Source organism: Calonectris borealis, chromosome 2 (assembly GCF_964195595.1).
Source record: "Calonectris borealis chromosome 2, bCalBor7.hap1.2, whole genome shotgun sequence".
Lineage (NCBI taxonomy): Eukaryota > Metazoa > Chordata > Aves > Procellariiformes > Procellariidae > Calonectris > Calonectris borealis.
The window spans coordinates 128019862-128034774 of NC_134313.1; the positions used below are offsets into that span (position 1 = coordinate 128019862).

Genomic DNA, 14913 nt, shown 5'->3' on the forward strand with positions numbered 1-14913 from the left:
ACTCTTAAGGTGTAAGCAGCTACATTTGAAGTCCACCACTGTGCAGTGAATGAAACATCTCCTGCTGCTTCTCCATGTAACATCCATCATCCTCACTTGTATGAAGGCTGAATTACATGAAAGAGAAGCTTTAAAACAAATTTTCCTTTGTTATGCTGCAACTTAATGTGCATGGATTTTCAAATTTAAGTATGAGTACAGGAACTTTGTTAATACAGCTAAAAGCTATTAGGAAATTCAATGGTTTTGTTCTTTTTTTTTTTTTCCCTCTTCCCTCATTAAGGGTGGTAGGCATGTTGATTACGTGGTGGATCAGGTTGTGGGCAAACTGATAGAAGTGGTGAAAAAGAAGAATAAAGCTGGAGTTTCAGTGAAACCATTCCAGGCAAGTAACTTTATACAAAAATATTGAAAAAGATGAATGTGGTAATTTTGTTGAGTAAATTGGTTTCTGTGTTTTCAACAGGTGAAGAATCATATATGGGTTTTTGTTAATTGCTTGATTGAAAACCCATCATTTGATTCCCAGACAAAGGAAAACATGACATTGCAGCCTAAAAGTTTTGGGTCCAAGTGCCAGCTATCTGAGAAATTTTTTAAAGCAGTAAGTAAAGCACATTCCTTTTTTTCTGTGAAGCAGGAATTGACGTACTGGATCGACTGTGTGTATGCTATGTAGCAGAAGATTAATTAGTGCATTACGGTACTCTAGTGACATTAGCATACTATGAAAATGGGATGGAGGAACTTTGGTTCATTCTCTGACCTTAATAATGGAAGCAATGACTGTGTTTTGGCAGTTGCCCTGGATTTAAAAGCGAGTTTCACCTGATCAGCTCATTTGTTGGCGGTTCTGGTATTTATATTGGTGAAATGAATTTGACTCTTAAAGCCTAAACATAGGCCTTGACCATTTTTTTGTGTTAAAATATTTTTCTGAAGTTGAGAATATTGTCTATCTTATTATTTGATATCAGTCTTATTCTCTTTCACCGAAGTGAAAAGAGAGGGAGGGAACATGTCACATTTACTTATTCTTCCAGTAATCAAAGAAATGCAAGATTGTGGCTGTAGTATTCAAAGTGATCATTATTCTCAGGCAACAAGTTTAGAAATTTTGGCTGTAGACAGGTTAAGAATTGCTACTATAAATTAATGTATTAGTAGAAATACATGGTAGAGGTTTTTCCTCTACTACGTTTTTATGCAAGGAAGGAAAAGTAGAATTCTGCTAGCCAGAACTCAGTATACTAAGTCCTGTTTAGTGCCAGCAGCATAACTAGAACTCCAGTAGAAAGGAGGATGGTGCTGCTGCTAATACTCTTGGCATCAAAACTTAACTTATAGTACAGTGTTTTATTCTTCTAATTCTGTGTTACTGGTGACATTCTTATAGAACTTACAGGAAAAAATAACACAACAGTCTTGTATTCATTCTTCAGATTTTGTTTTATGCATTGTATTTCTATCAGTAGGTTTGATTTACAGTGTTTCTAATATTCCCAGAAGTGAGCACTGATCTCCAGAGTTGTTAAATATGCAGCAGAATCTCTAACCAATGAGTGCTGTATTATGGGGGGTAATGAAAAGCCAAAGCTCACAGTATTTTGCTTCACCTGCATTTTCTTTTGATGTGAAACCAAACCTAACGCAGTTTTAGTTTAGAAAATATGTTATATGTTATTTTTTGCTGCAGATGTGTTTCTTAAAATGTTATCAGTTTCTCAAATTGTTGATGTAGAGTCTTATTCTTAGATGTTTTTGGTTGTTTTTCAGCCATTTTCAGTTATTTCCAAAGAAACTTTAAATGGTCATAAATATCCCATAAGCTTACTTTTTGCTGTAAAAGTCCAGGAAGCAGGTGCTTAGTACCTAAAATGTCTCAGCACATCAACCACACAACATAAGACAACCTCTTATTAGGTCTCAGTCCTCTTTTCCTCCTTCCACCAATTATACAAGGAGTGGAAAAGAAGCTGTGTGAGTGTTGTGTTTTGGATTTGTGTGCATAAAATGCTAGACAGTAAGGTTTGTGTTAATTCCTTGACCTTTTATATGTTGCAGTTTTTTAAATTTAGAGGGCTTTGAGAAACAGTGTTAGATCAGTGACTTAAAATTGAGAGAGAAGAATCTGCTGTGTGAAGCTTTACTTTTCTTATCCACAATTCTGATCTATTGCTTATAGGCCTCTAACTGTGGTATCATAGAGAGTATTTTGAATTGGGTCAAATTTAAGGCACAAACTCAGCTGAACAAAAAATGTTCATCGGTGAAACACAGTAAAATCAAGGGCATTCCGAAACTGGACGATGCTAATGATGCTGGTAAGAGCACTTATTTTTAATCTCTTTAATGTTTCATAGATTTTTCACAGACGACATAATTTTAAACCTGACTTTATTTCACATCCTTATGTATATTTTTTAATAAAAATATTTCTAGTTTTCTAAACTTTCTAAAGCTAGAATTAAAGCATGATAGTGAGTTTGATATTAGGAACACCGTCCTCTCTAGGGTAGAGAATTAATAACGCTGAACAAAAGTGGCAGTCAAGTTCCATATTGAAAGAGCGTGTGTTTTCTAATTGTGGTTTCCAGCTAAATAGTGTTACCAATATTCTGTTTTGGAGGTGACTAGTCTTCTTGACCTTTCTAATATAAAAAGATCAGAATCTTTTATAGGGTCATAAACCATAGGAAGTAGATCATGTAGTGTGCAGACTTGAGGGAATGGTTCAAGAGACTTCTTTCATGAGATTTTAAATGCCATTAGGTTCCTGTCTGGGGATATAGGGCAAACTGGCAATCTCTGCTGGCTTGCTTCCTAGCACAGATAGGAATCAGGATCAACTGGCAATCTTTGTGCCAATAGCTGTGGGATGGGAGTTGTCCTTGAATTATTTGAGGGGCACATATGACTAAAGAGCTTGAAATGTTGGCAGTCTGTGTTAATGTTAGTTGATTTTTAATACATCCTTATATTAAGCAAAGATAGAGAATAGCAATGAAGTAGGTGGGTGGGTTAAGTAGGTAAAAGCATGTAAGACTGGTAAAGAGGCTTTTTTTTTTTTTTTGAGCTCCAGTGTTCAAGTCAAAGATGGCTTGATGAGATGATGAGTTCTGTTTAATTTTCCTCCCTTTCTTTTTGATTCCTTGGGCTTAGGTTATTAATTTTTTTTATTGAGTTTTCTTCAGTATTTTACTACTTTTACAGTTATTCAGATGTCATAGCCTCAAAAGTTGATAATCATATTTCCTTTAAACACTAGCTTGTGGAATTTGTATTCCTTAGTCAGATGCATGTTCCTGGTATTTTTCTTGCCTAGAAGATCGTGTGCGTGGAGAAGTGCTGTGTTTTTGTGGATATCAAGGTGTTGCTCATAAATAACATCATGAATGATTTTTGGATACACTTTCTTCATAGGTTTTTTTAGTTCTGCTTTGGAGACCAGGCTTCAAAATCACTTCTTACTCAGTTTTTTCACTGAGGGTGAGGGGAAGGAAGAACCTCTAACAGGGGAGCTAATAAAATATTACATTGCCTTTCACCCTGAAACTTCCTCAACTAAGAAGGCATGTAGAGACTCATTTGGGCTCAACACTGATGCTTAAAGTTTTGCATGGCTTGGATCCCTGTTACCGAGGTATTTCTCTGTTGCCTAGTTATTCTTACATGGGGAGCAGGAACCCTGCATCTCCCAAGGAGGCTTACCCAGATATTGGTTAATTGAAGATCTGGAACATACTAGATTTCTCACACTGAAGACATTGCACATTTGGGGTGAACACACAGGAAGGCAGCAGCATGCAGTTTCTGAATACAACATGTGTTGTCATATTCACACTAGGCCTGACTTTCTGAAGTGTTATATATACTGGCAGAGATGTTTTAAGTTGGAGGATCATAAATAATACATCTAGTAAAAAGTTCTTTAGTCCTTTCTTTTTAAAGACTGAAGGTACCATATGGATCATCTGTTCGCTCTTGAAAATCAATAGGAATTTTTTGTTCTTTTTGCACAAGAACTAAGCTAGTACTATAATCAGGATCTCTGACCTCAATAAAAAGCTGCTTTCATTGAGAAAGGGAGGGCAGAAGATGATACAGAAGAGTGACTCCTTCAGTGCATTGGTTGCTCTGCTCTTGAGAACTTGTCTCAATGAAATTCAGTTGGTAACTGCATCTGACTGAAAGCTTGATGTTTCTTAACATAAGAGGGAAATAAAGTCCTGGTGCCATGGAAATTCTTTAATGAGTACACAGACAAAACACTGTAGAACTATCAATCTTTCTTTCTGTCTTCGGGATCTTAATAGAAAGGATTGGGGATTCTCAGGATCAGGTGAAGTAAGCACTGTACGTGCTCCTTCTGTGTGTGAGAGGTGATGATCATTTCTAGGTCCAAAAAATTCAACTCTTTGCTGTATGAATGTTTGCTATGAATGTGCACATGACTAAGCATATCGTGAAGAGTAATAAATAATCTTCTCAAAGTTATAAATAATCTTCTCAAAAGAATTTCAGACCTCCATATAAGCTGGAGAAAAGATTTAACTGATGCATGAAGATACAGTTTCAGGGAGATTACTTCAGGACATTCATACATGTCACACAGAGGTTATCTGTAATCTGGCAGCAAAATACAGTAGTCTTATTTGAGGTAGTTATGTTTCAGGACAAATAAATATTTGTAAGGATCCCAGGAATTACACTTTCAGAAGCACACCAATCAGATGAGGGAACAGGGTTGGCTTTGGTTTCTAATAGCAGGTGCCAGTAGTTGTTGGACTGAAGTAGTCCAGTGCAGCTGGGAGAGAATAGTGTCTGGCCACGACCCCTCTGGCTTTAATTCTTCCTGTGGTTTTTAGATTTTATTTTTAGTTCAAGAGTGAATTTGTAGCTGAGGTCCAGCATCCACAGGTTTCTTGGGTGCCAGGTACCACTGACTTTTTGAGTCAATACTTAGGAATAGGAGAGAGATGTATCTGTACAGTGATGCACTTGCTGCAGATTTCCTCTCCTGCTGAAAAGAATGAGGTACTGAGTCCTATGCCTGGTCATTCTTGCTTTATTGAGATCTTGATGAGGTATACATAGTTCTATGGCTTGTTGGAGGAGAAGAGGTAGAAATGAAAGGAAAAATAAAGAACCAGGAATAGGAATATAGGATTGTAAGGGAGCAGCTAGATTACTAAATCTGGTGAAGCATAAAAGCATTCTTTGAACCTGCCAGTTCATGTAGTTTTCTCTTTAAGTTCTTTAGAGCTGTGTTCAGGAAAATACCTGGCACATTGTGTTTCCATGAAATTAATTGCTAATGATTGCATCCATTCCAGAAGAAAGTGCACCTGGATGATATTCAGACGTGTTTTCTGCAGTTCCTTCAGGAAAAAAAATTGGCTGTCATATATTCTAAAACAGCAGACTAGCATTTTTCTTGGTATTTGGATTCCACCTTGCTGATAGCATGGTAGCTATTGATACCTTTTGATACAGTGTGAATAGCTGCCTAATTTAGATTGTATTAAGCCACATGTCTGATTCAGAAGACCAAAGATGTTGAATGTGAGTTCTGTGTAATAGGAAGTGAGGGGTTGTTTTTACCTACCAGGTAAAGGCAGATCAAAATACCTATTTTAAATGCCAATATATTCAAAACTATCTTATTAACAGTAGGTGAGACTCAACCAGCTTGAAGGTTTTTTGCAGTCTTTCCTACCACTTGGCCTTGATAAAATAGCACAACTGCTTAATGAGCATTTGCACCTTTTGGAAAAGGGTAGGTTCCTTTTTTGAGCCTGCTTATTATTTAGAACATCTATTCAACTATTGCACTTGCAATAAATAAAATATACATCTCATACCAGTTTTAAGCACACTGGGCACACAGGCACCAAAATGCAGTGTGTCTTGTAGAATCAAAATTACACTATTAGTAAAGATTTGTTTCTTCTGTTTGAGAAATTTCTGAGAACGTATAATAAGTGCAAATGTTCTCATCTTTTGAGCTTTTCTGTCAAGTTTTTCTTACCGTTGCCTGGCTTCAGCTGATGGACAATAAAAAAAGAAACCCCCAAAAATGTAATTTAATAAATTACTTCCGAAAATATGCTGTGAGGAAAGGGGAAATGCAGAATGGGAAATAACTCCTGTATATAACTCAGACATGCATAATGCATGTGTGTAAGAAATTTGCAGCTAGAAAAATGAAACAGTAAAGGTACAGAAGCAATCTGTCTTTTTTTTTTTTTTGTGCAGACGTGTGGGGCCCATTACATAAGATATGCCACCATTGCATCCAATTTTGTCTATTTTGCTCCTTGTTCATAGCAATCCATAACATATTGCTAAGGGCAAGGATACTCATTCTTGTTGTGTAGTTTTAGTGGTATGGAAGGCCATGCCTAAAAACAGAAATTCAGCCTGTTTAAATTACCTGATGTAGAGTAGGAGGAATATTCATGACTGATTCAATTGTATTTGTATTGTTTGAGTTTAAAAGTTACACTTTCTGGTTTTTTGCCTTGCTTCTACATCTTCCTGGACTGCAGGTGGTAAACATTCCTTGGACTGCACGCTAATATTAACAGAAGGAGACTCTGCCAAATCTTTAGCTGTCTCTGGCCTAGGTGTTATTGGTAGAGACAGATATGGAGTATTTCCACTCAGGGGTAAAATTCTCAATGTTCGAGAAGCTTCTCACAAACAGGTAGGTAGTCCTGTCATCTCCTTTTAGCTGACAAATGGATGTCTCCTGTTTATTTTTGATTTCTAGGGTTACATCTTCATATTTTAATTTTTTTTTAATGAAAATTTTGTGGCTGGGATTTCATAAAGTACCAGCTACTTTAAAGCCTGGGATAAGCCTGGAAATATTAAGTATAGTAGTACAGTACTGGGATATTAAAGTTCATTTCTTCACAAGTGCAAGGAAATTCTGCTATGACTCATATCAACATTTTACCTGAATACTTAAAAACCCTAAAATTTTATATTCTCTTCATTGCCATGTGATTTCATTGACTCCCAATGTGAGGCAGTAGCAGCAGCATTACCCCATTGCATTACTTCTGCTGCCCTCCATACTTTGCCTATAATAAGAGTTGTGTTGCAGATGCCCATAGAAATAGTGGAAAGAGAAGGCAGCTTTGTGAGATGACGGTTTGTTACATGCACTTTTCGCCCTGCCTTCTGGACCCAAACTGCTCTGGCTGTAGAGGAGAAAGGGAGTGATGCAGTCTTGAGAATTTGCATGTACAGAAGAAATATTTACAAGTGTGAAGGCTGCAAGGGGGCTGGGGATAAAAAGGTTATGAAGTTGAGGTAGGGGTGCATTGAAAAAGTAGCCATAAAGCCCACCTAAAAAAGATAGGGATATTTCTGAATTTCTGCTTTTTACACTGACTGCAAAGATAACTTTTTAAAATACAGATTATGGAAAATGCAGAAATCAACAACATCATCAAAATAGTTGGACTACAATACAAGAAAAGCTATGAAGATCCAGAATCTCTGAAAAGTTTGAGATATGGAAAAATTATGATCATGACAGATCAGGTTAGTCTGAAATTCACAAGTTTTAATATACAGAGCTTCTTAAAATGTGTTTTGCTGCAATTTGGTAGGTTACATTTTTGTGCGTTATAACTTGCCTCTGTGTTATGACAATATGGATTTATTCGGAGGGAGTACCTAATGTATGAGGTTTCTTTATGGGAATAATTTATCTATATGTTTTGGTTACTCCAAATGAACAACTGAACTTTACACAGTAGCAGAGATGCCGAAGTAATAATAAAAACATGTATAAATAAGAATGCTTTTGATAACTCAAAAATATGTTGCAAATAAGGACAAAAGGCAACAGTAGATGAGGTAGTAATGCTAAAAAGTCTGGAAGAGACGAGAATGTAGGCAATTATTTTTGGATAATCTCATTAAGTGTGTGTCTATTGTTCAGATTTTAGAAGTCTAGGCATCCTATGCTTTGGATATATCTGAAGCTTTGTTATTTTTTCCCGGAGAGATTGAACTATCAAGCATCTTAACACCAATGAGAACTGTGGGCCAGGCTTGGCTTTCTTGCACAGAGATTCAGCCCCATGGTGTCTGGGAGAGCTGTCTAGCTCTCAGAGAAAACATGCTACAGGCAAAGAAACCTTTGAGCGGCAACTGTGCACTTGGGTTGGAAGAGCTTATTATTAGCTCAGGGATAGTGCCATTCACAGGTGGCTATTTTATACCCAGGTCCACTTTGGAATCCAAATTAAAACTAACTGTTCCCTTCTATGTTTTCTGTCAACAGACATTGTTTTGATGTATCCAGGCCAGTGAGTGGGTTTTTTGGTGGTTTTGGGGGATATGACATTTTATAAGATTGCATCATGTTTTCATGTTCTGATTTAGGATCAAGATGGATCTCACATAAAAGGCTTGTTGATCAATTTTATTCATCACAATTGGCCATCGCTGTTGAAACATGGTTTTCTTGAGGAATTCATCACTCCTATTGTAAAGGTATGGGTTCTATTAATGAGATTCTATTTATTACTTACAGTGCCACAGAAAGGTTGATTAGGTTTTTTTGTTTTTTGTTTTTTAAAGGCAAGCAAAAATAAGCAAGAACTTTCATTCTATAGTATTCCTGAATTTGATGAGTGGAAGAAACATATGGAGAATCATAAAGCATGGAAGATAAAATACTACAAAGGTTTGTTTAAAAACAAATAAGTGAATCTCATGGATCTAAAAATACATAATAAATGGGTGCTATGAACTTCTATTTGGAGCTGTTTTCATGATAGTATCTTCTGTAACGATTTTATAATATTCCCAGTAAAATAAAAGGGGTAAAATAATAAAACTTAAATTTTGAATATGGAGTAAGTATTTCTTTTTATTGTACAGGTTTGGGTACCAGCACTGCTAAAGAAGCAAAAGAATATTTTGCTGACATGGAAAGACATCGGATCTTATTTCGATACGCTGGTCCTGAAGATGATGCTGCCATTACACTGGTAAGAACTTATAGAAGTGCTGCTATATGATATGTTTTAGTTTCCATTATTTACTGAAATGGCAAATGAGGAGGTCCTAAGAGAGTTGTTTTTTTTTTTTTTTGAGTAACTGAAAAAAATACTTCTGGGAGAGAAAACACCTTTTGGAGAAGATTTTAAATTTTGGAATAAGAGCTTTATCCATGCTACAAAATCAGCTCTACCTTCTGCTGAGTAGCTTTGATCAATTTTGTGTGGTGTAGATATCAAGAAACATTACATTCAGACTTGCTTTTAAAGACAGAACATGCAAAAGAGCATTCTGAGTAAGGCAACAGAGCCCAAACAAATGATGTTTCACATCTACTTAGGGATCTGGATTTTATTTCTGAGCAAGTAAGATCAGATGAATTATTTATTCATTGAAGATATATCAGTGTGGCATACGTGTATTCATGCATGTGTTCTACATATTTGAATTTGAAATCTTTTAGATGTGTGCAGGGGATTACTTGTGTTTCAAGTGGAAACTTGTGGGAAGTTTCCTTGTGGAAGGACAAAGGATGGAGTGTCTGGAACGAAGCTGTTTTCTCAAAAGTTTCACCTTTTATCTACTTTAATTCTATTTTAATTGTAGGTGATATTAGAAAAAGAGGTAGGAGAGAAAAAATAAAAATGGGAAAATACTCATCTTAGACAAAACAACTTCTTCCTTATATAACAAATTTTTCTTTATACTGTGAATCTAGTAAAATGGTGTGTTTTTACTAACAGAAAGGTATAGTAGGTATCTGTTCTGCTGAAGAAAAGCAGCCTCATGTGTCAGAAGTTATTTGTACCACTCATTTTACTTCTGCTCAAAATGCACTCAAATATAATCCATGGTTCCCCATCCCAGAGAAGTGTGTTCATCTAGATGGAAAAGGAGTCTGTATATTTGCATATACATTAAACAAATTGGTGGAGAGACCCTGAACTCCCTCATTAAAATTCTGAGCTCTATTTCTGCAAGTAGACCTAGGCTGATATCTCAGGCCATATAACCTGTTAGGGCTGATCCTCACTGTCGTCTAAAATGATATTCTGTCAATTCGGGATGAAACTAGTCATCTCTATTACACTGGGAACAACTACTGACTAGTACTGAAGCTGTTAACAGAAGCTTCACTTACACTCCTACACATTTTCTCTGCTGATAGCTATAATCCCAGCCCCAAGTTTACCTCAAGGCATAGGTGGTGTAAGATTAGAGGCCCTACCAGGCCTCATGATAGCCTTAATCTAGGAAAGCAAAAATTATTCCATATAGCAAATTCTTCAGCATTCTGAAGAACTCTTTTGCTAGTAAATGAAGTCTTAGAATGGCAGTTTTAAGTGGAGAAAGAAAAACATCTTTTTATTCTATTCAAGAATAAATATTTGAGAATAATTTTTATTCAAACTTTTTATTCTATTAATTCTGTTTTTATTCTATTAAAATAATTTTTATGTTGATCCAGCTCTTGGTCATTTGTCACTTCAGTGGTCTAGAAAAAGTATTGATACACTGAAAGGAGCCAGAAGAAAACTGTAAGAATTTAGTCATGTTTTCACAAAAGCCTAATCTTAAGCTTTCAGATGTCTGACATTGTGAATTGCCGAGCTTTATTCACAAAGGAAGTCAATCTGATGCAGAACAGGGTGATATCACTTAGTCCCTTTCTCAGAGAGTAAGTTACTAAGGTTTACTATTTATTATGTAATACCATGGTCTCCAAGGAAATGAAACCACTCATTGAGCTCCTTTAGAGTGCTCCAGTTAGAGTCCTTTAAAAAAGATAGTGCTGATGACTGTTGTCTTATGCAGGAGAGTGGTTGAAATCAGGACATGATGAAGTCTCTATGTGTTATTCCCTGAGAAAAAAAGGCAGTACTTCAACAACTCACAAGATTTTCCCAAATTTTGCTTAAACCACATATTCAGTTTTTTATGTATTCTTCTCTTAGTCTTAGTCTTCTGGAGAAGAAACTCACTGAAGGGGAACTCTGTTTCTGTAACAGGACAAAGTCTTTCAGAACATTCCTGTGTCTTTTTGTAGTGATAAGTGATTACTTTAAAGTGACACCTCGTCATCATGAAGACGAAGGCCCTCAGTCAGCTGGCCTAAATTCTGACTTAGTCTTTTAATGAAGTGTCAATTTTGTCAAGTTATCTATTTTCTTAAGAGGACTAGGGTCAACCACTGGGGAATAGCTACAAATTAGTGACATTCTGTGGCTGACAGAGCAAGCAGGGCATGGAGAGGACAAGAAGAGGGTGGTATTTTTTCTAATACCTTCAGTTAATTTTCTTGATGACAGCTGGTTATAGTTCAGTCTAAATAATGAACCCAACCTTAAAATTATTTGGGGAAGGATCCCAACACCTTTAAATTTGTGTATCCAAGGACAACTCTGATGTGAAGAGAGGAATAAGAATGATAAGATTTGTCTAAATGTGTACAGATTTCGGGAGAGTAATACAAATTTAAATTACGATCAGTGAGATAGATATGTCAGTTCGAAAAACCTTGTGCAACAATGTCCAAAAGGTCATATGCTTGTACTGCTCCTTAAACGTAAACATTAGTTATATGGATTATCTTGTCCTAATAAGTACTATTGAAGACCTGATCAGGTAGTGCAGTACACTTAAAATTCTGATTAAAGTAACATACATTCACACAAACATATATATGCTGATAATTTAGTGTACTTGGAATCTTTTCAGGCCTTCAGTAAGAAGAAGATTGATGACCGAAAAGAGTGGTTAACAAACTTCATGGAGGACAGGCGACAGCGTCGGCTACATGGCCTTCCTGAGGTGAGTCCTAAATAATAGTAATAAATCTGGTGGGTGAGATTTAAATGTAATGTAGTTTTTGTATTGAATGAATAATGTATGTGGTTTTTTTCAGCAATTTTTATATGGTACAGCAACAAAACATTTGACTTACAATGACTTCATTAACAAGGAGTTGATCCTTTTCTCAAATTCAGACAATGAGAGATCTATTCCTTCCCTTGTTGATGGTAAGCTGATAATTCATTATGATTTGTTGGAATGTTCCTCTTTATTGCTGGTTTTTAAACCTGTGATTTGTATTGGAAATCAATGCATTCAAGTAGCATATATAAGAACTTCTATATTTTTGTTTGTTATCATTCATATGCTAAGAAATTGCCATGTTCCTTCTGTGAGGAAGTTTAAGCTGTTGCTGTACAGCCTTTTTACTTAACCAGACCTATTCCCTACACCATAGAAGTGCTTTGTTTCTAGTCAAACCGTCAGAGAAAACAAGTCTTTTAAGTGCTTATAATAATTAAAATTCAAGTTGGCAGCTGAGTGCAGATGAAGACGCAAATGTTTTCTCCCTTTAGTCTTATACCACAGGCAGTGTTTTAGGCGTTACTAACTTTTCCTCTAATCTTGCTAGGGTTCTGTCAATCAGGTTTGCTAACTCTCCCCTTGCAATAGCATGAACATTAAAAGAAGCAGCTTACTACACTACAGCTTCATTTGTAAAACTGTATGCAGACAGCATGAGCAGGAATTTCTGCTTATATTATTGTCAGTATGCATGTGCTTACTAAGATATGGAAAAAAGGCCTTGAGGTTTCATGGAGGTGAGGGGGAAAGCCCATATATCTCCACTTTCCAGTACATTTTTTACAGAGGAAGTGGTCAGCCTTCTTGACACTGCAGACCGATACCATATTCATGCAGCAAGAGCTTTTTATAGTTTAGATGAGAAAGTGGAATAGTTCACAGGTGGATAGGGGTAGTAGCTTTCTGGTAGGGTGGATCTCCAGCTCTGCTGCAGAATGAGGCTGGGTTAGGTACACAGATACATCTCTAGGGAATCAAAGATGTCAGTCTTTGTTTCAGCTTCTCCAGATTTACTTCCTCCCATATTTGGGTACTTGGATTAACTGGTAGTGTCTATGCAAGCATTTCGTAGTTTACTGCTTTGGAGGAAGATTCACTCCATGTTTCAAGAGGTCATTGTTCCTTATAATGTAGTCTACGCTGTCTGCTTTCTCAGAAACAGCAGAATGATTTTGCTGAAACTTAAAATAAAGAACGAACTTGCAGTAGTTAACTGTTTATTTGAACTGAAATTCTCCAAGATACCTATGTAGTATACACTATACATATGTAGTATGTACAGTATTATACATATAATATTTTACATATTTTATATATAATTGCTATCAGTGTTTCTGCCAACTTTGGCTATAATTCCACATTCTGGGTATGGGTATGTGAACTGTTCAGCAGGTAGTACTCTAGCAATGGTTTTTGTTCTTCAGTATCATCAGGTGATATATAACAGACTAGTCTGGTGGCAAATCTCAGAAAAAATGAAGAGGAAGAACATTTTGATTATCTCTTCACAGTTACTAGTTACCACTCTTACTCCTTGGTGATTCTCCTGTGTAAAGGAAATCCTTTAAGTCTGTTACATTCAATAGATCGTTGGTAGGAAAACATGACACAGGCCCATTATAAAAAAACCTGGATGTTAGATATTTAAATGATATGGAGATTGGAGTTAGTGTTGTCTTTTTCAGTTTTTGCTCTTACATTTGACCCAGGTTACTAATGGTAACACATAGCAATATTTTAGTGCATTTCAGAAATGTATGGGAATTATAACTCTGAATAGATCAACAAGCATGATCTAGAACTGGTTATCAGTTCTAGATAACATGCAGAAAAAATTATGCAATCCCTTTCACACAGATGTTGTACTTAAAGTGTGCCTAAACAATAAAAATAAATCAGGAGATCAAAGAGACTGTTGTCTTTATTAGAAGTTTAAAAGATCTAAAAGAGAGACAAATAACATATCTTTTTGTTGAATTTTAATGAGTCTTTGAGAATTTCACACAAAAAGTAAAATTTCAGTGTCCTTTAACATACGTGTAAGCTACAGTTACATTTGTCACTGCTGAATTTGTGTTGATATTCTTAGGAAAAAGATTTTGCTGAGTAGACTGGAAAGAAAACTCTTGACTTGTGGAAGCTGTACGTTTAGGATAAAGTTGCTGTTTATTAGAATGATGTACTGTATGCTGCATAGTAATGATTGGCTGAAAGGGTTACACTTCCACTTTTCTGGCAACTTTTTCAGTTTGGTAAAATATTTTTTAATATTTTAAAAAGAACTGAGATGTTAATTTGTTATTTGGTTAATATTACAGTGTGAATTTGTTTCCATTTAATGTTTAGGCTTCTTTTGAGAGATTAGAAATTATAATAAGGCAAAACAGGTTTCTTACTTAAAGACATGCTTGTGTATGTGTTGAAAATGGGATATTCTTCTTAATAGGTTTAAAACCAGGGCAACGCAAAGTTTTATTCACTTGCTTTAAGAGAAATGATAAACGTGAAGTAAAGGTTGCTCAGCTGGCTGGTTCTGTTGCTGAAATGTCAGCTTATCACCATGGGGAGGTGAGTATGAAGGATGGTAAAGTTGTGAGGATTTTTAGCCTATGTAAAATATTAGGTAAATGTTTACTGTATTGAAATTGCAAACCTATTGACTATGTAAGTCTACTAATCACAGATTTACTTTTAAAGAAAATGAACCAAACAATCTTTGTTGGAACAAAGACTATTTCTATCTCCTGTTTTGTTTGTATTTATCTGAAATATTAGCAAGAGTTGCCATATTGACAGTCTCTCTCCATCCCTTCTTCTCTCCCTTTAAAAGCAACGAGTAGTAGTTTGTGCAGTAGTAAGTGCAGTCAGTCTGTGCCCCTTTCATTACTCCAGAGAAGTGCTTTAGAAAAAATGGAGAAGCCCAGGGGTTTTCTTAAGCATAGAATGTAAGGACACTTAAATCAGGGAGGCAATGTGGCTGTGGAAGAGGAAGCATTATGTTTTGCCAGC

General features: G+C 36.0%; 1 protein-coding gene across 5 annotated transcripts in view; it reads left to right on the forward strand.

The window, feature by feature from the left end:
* Nucleotides 1-14913, forward strand: part of TOP2B (DNA topoisomerase II beta) — a 67265-nt gene that overhangs the window by 32449 nt on the left and 19903 nt on the right. For all 5 annotated transcript variants that reach the window (XM_075143390.1, XM_075143388.1, XM_075143389.1 and 2 more), the window contains 11 exons: nucleotides 284-385; nucleotides 467-604; nucleotides 2186-2324; nucleotides 6552-6709; nucleotides 7432-7557; nucleotides 8407-8517; nucleotides 8605-8710; nucleotides 8908-9017; nucleotides 11746-11838; nucleotides 11933-12047; nucleotides 14351-14472. In XM_075143390.1, coding sequence (XP_074999491.1) covers nucleotides 284-385; nucleotides 467-604; nucleotides 2186-2324; nucleotides 6552-6709; nucleotides 7432-7557; nucleotides 8407-8517; nucleotides 8605-8710; nucleotides 8908-9017; nucleotides 11746-11838; nucleotides 11933-12047; nucleotides 14351-14472 — 1320 coding nt within the window. The remainder of the gene's footprint in view (nucleotides 1-283; nucleotides 386-466; nucleotides 605-2185; nucleotides 2325-6551; nucleotides 6710-7431; nucleotides 7558-8406; nucleotides 8518-8604; nucleotides 8711-8907; nucleotides 9018-11745; nucleotides 11839-11932; nucleotides 12048-14350; nucleotides 14473-14913) is intronic.